This window comes from Frankliniella occidentalis, unplaced genomic scaffold (assembly GCF_000697945.3).
Source record: "Frankliniella occidentalis isolate FOCC.00 unplaced genomic scaffold, Focc_3.1 Scaffold5469, whole genome shotgun sequence".
Taxonomy (NCBI): domain Eukaryota; kingdom Metazoa; phylum Arthropoda; class Insecta; order Thysanoptera; family Thripidae; genus Frankliniella; species Frankliniella occidentalis.
In genome coordinates, this window is record NW_026272509.1 from 1 (window position 1) to 2,777 (window position 2,777).

General features: G+C 51.0%; 2 protein-coding genes across 2 annotated transcripts; one reads left to right on the plus strand and one right to left on the minus strand.

Annotated features, from left to right (window-relative positions):
• Positions 1 to 2,077, minus strand: LOC113205654 (40-kDa huntingtin-associated protein). Its single transcript, XM_026421358.2, has 7 exons — positions 1,897 to 2,077; positions 1,699 to 1,745; positions 1,387 to 1,589; positions 966 to 1,197; positions 728 to 827; positions 530 to 648; positions 1 to 437 (listed from the first exon to the last, which is right to left on the minus strand). The coding sequence occupies exons 1-7, from the start codon at positions 1,959 to 1,961 to the stop codon at positions 265 to 267; spliced, it is 939 nt and encodes a 312-aa protein (XP_026277143.1). The 5' UTR covers positions 1,962 to 2,077; the 3' UTR covers positions 1 to 264.
• A 32-nt stretch (positions 2,078 to 2,109) lies between these two features.
• On the plus strand, positions 2,110 to 2,750 carry LOC127752240 (uncharacterized; the record flags this gene model as incomplete). Its single annotated transcript, XM_052277023.1, is given in 2 exon segments — positions 2,110 to 2,330; positions 2,471 to 2,750. Coding segments are annotated over 2 exon segments (303 nt in total), but the record flags the coding sequence as incomplete, so codon positions are not given.
• Between the last annotated feature and the right edge of the window lie 27 nt (positions 2,751 to 2,777).

Sequence of the window (2,777 nt, forward strand, 5' to 3'; positions counted from 1 at the left end):
TGTTTGGCAGCCCATTCCTCCCTCAAATTCTCTAATTTCCTGCCAGCAGGTACCCGTAACACTATTTCATTCAGTCTGGTTCAGCCCCTCTCCGTCCTAACTCTACATACTCCCTCCTTACGGCGCCCTTGAACCGTCACTGCGGCTATAATATAACCGACAGCTCGTGGTCCGGCTGCTCGAACCGGCGCGGCGGAGGAAAGTCAACTTACGTTTCAGTTCAGTGCGATTGCGAGGATACACCGCCCGCCAGCCCCGCACCTCCTAAACGGTCCTGCTGACGGAGCGCACAAGCGAGCGCAGCAGAGTGCGCTGCTCGGCAGACAGGTGGCGCCACAGGTCGGCCTCGAGGGTGCGGAGGGCGGGCATGTCCTGGGACTGGATGGCCATCACCAGCGACTGCAGCAGCAGGAACAGCTCCTCGCTCACCAGCTCATCTGCGGGCGGACACACACGGGTTGAAGTATTACAGGCAGAGGAGACCGCGCGAGCGAAAACGACAACAAGGGACCAAGGGACCGACACTCACCCGCGCCCTCGCCGTGCTCGCCCCACGTGTACCTCTCCAGCAGCTGAGCCAGCCGCGCGGGTAGTCTGGAGGGCGTCGGCTGCAGCAGGAGGAGCAGCAGCACCTGGCTCACCTCGCACCTGGGGGAGACAAAGCAGGTTGTAGGTGAGGAACGCCACCCGCGTCGGGCACTGCTCGTGGGCTGCTTGGGGGGCTTACTTGTGCAGTAGATCGCGGTAGCAGCCAACCGCTGGGCTGGGAGCGCCCTGGGCGATGGACACCACCTCCTCGAACACGGCCAGGGCGCCGTCGTAGTCGCCTAGGGAGAAAGAGAAAGTCAACCCTGGTGGCGGCGGCGGCGCCCGGGGTGCGCGCCTGCCAGGCCCGGGGTAGGCAACCGCAACACACGGGTGCGTGGCGCTACGGAAGTTGCCCGTCTGCCGGGCTGTTGACTCACCTTCGCTCACCCTGCCGCTGGCGATGTTCTCCAGGGAGTGCATGTAGGCCATGGGGCTCGAGCGCAGCAGCTCCGCCGCCCTGAAGTAGTGCAGCTGCGCCGCCTCGGGCCTGTCCAGCTCCCGCCGGAGGACGTCGGCCACCTGGAGCGCCATCCCGGCCGCGGCCGGCATCCCCAGCGGGCCCTGGAACTGGGAGCGCTGGCCCGCCCGCGTGTAGCAGCACAGCGCAGCCTGCGACAGGGCACACAGAGCTGTTGTAGAGTATGCAGGGCCACACTGTCTCCGACGGTGACAAGCCCGCGCAAGCCCCCAACCCAAACCATCACGAAAAGCTTGCGCTTGCACGAAACAACAGCTGATTTCTTTAAAAATTGAAGCTTGCATTTGCCCTTCTGTGACCACTTTTGGTTAAAAGATTACCTGAAGATTTTCACCACCAACATGATGGCATCCTATGCTTGCTCCTTTGCGTTCTGCTTGTAAGAAGGATTTCCCACCACGGACCAAGGCAGATATTTCTCCGTTTGTGTGGCCCAATTCGTTCTCACATCGCGCCACAGCTTGCCAGCACAGACCCGCATATGGAAGCATTTGCTGAGCCTCACATTGCATGGCAAGAGAACCTGTGCAGATATAATGAAAAGGTGAAGTATCAGATCATTAGTTAAAGTGGTAAGATCACATGAACCAAACACTAGGAAGTCTGCAATGTATTTTATCTGTTGTACGAACCATACTGCTCACTAGCTTCTTGTACGTTGGGTTTCCTTAAAAATCGTCTGCGCAAAATGAAGAATAGTATTATAAATAATTCCTATAACTTAGTCAGTTTGAGTTTTGACTTGCTCATAAATCATATCATTCATGAACAGGAGGAACCAGAGAACACAATTAGGTTATGCTAAAAGATAGTGTAGCATGCACACTTACTTTTTTAGCTTATTGGATATAGCTTTATACTGCGTAAGTATATCATTGGAAGGATAATCCGCCATAGTTATTAAAGCTGAAGCATTTCCATAGACAGTTTGGATCTTGAAGAATAAAAACGTTAAAGTACAACCACAGAAAGTACTAGGTTGGAACAGCAGAGCAGAACTGACTGACAAGTGACAACTGTTGCTAAACTTTTCATACTCCGACCCTGACCCACAAATGTAAACAAACATGCATGGTTCATTCAAGTTGTTTCGTCGTTTGTGTTTTCATTGATTGTCTCGAACGTATAGATTTAATTGTTATGGCAAAGAAACTTTCGTTCCTAGATCTGCCCACGCCTTGCGAAGTTCTCTTTGCGTGACTATTTTTCTATTTTGGAAACCTGATCTGGACCACAAAGAAATGGACGCTTTCAATGCGTTGTGGTAAGGTTATACTGTTTACATTACCTACCTAATTCCTTTTTATATAGTATCTTTGCAGTTTTTCTCTCTGATTGTATTTATATTTTTGATTTTCATTGAAGTATGGATCTGTACAATCGACTGCCATTTATGCTTTTTAGGGATAATCCACAACAGAGAAAACGTCCACCTGACGATGATTTTCAACTTTTTACTATGGAAGAATGGTTTGCCAAGTCTTCAACCCACAAGATTCTTAATGGTTCATTTCGCTGCCCCCTTCCACCAGAATTGGAGCCACAAGTCAAAGGTTTTGAACGAAAGAATAACAAAAATAATGAGAATACTGGAAATACATCAGGGTGTGTGGCCCAAAAGAGTAACAGTAAGCAAAATCACCCAAACCAAAGAAACCAAAATGCCAAAGCTGAAGATTCTAAGGTACTAAACCACAGGAATTAAATATTT

Bases quoted from the DNA above. Each gene is read 5' to 3' on its own strand.
- LOC113205654 (XM_026421358.2), bottom strand. From the start codon at position 1,961: ATGGCGGATTATCCTTCCAATGATATACTTACGCAGTATAAAGCTATA. The intron at 1,198-1,386 runs GTAATCTTTTAA...GCCCTGTCGCAG, and splicing joins TTGGTGGTGAAAATCTTCAG to GCTGCGCTGTGCTGCTACAC. The intron at 828-965 runs GTGAGTCAACAG...CTTTCTCCCTAG, and splicing joins CAGCGGCAGGGTGAGCGAAG to GCGACTACGACGGCGCCCTG.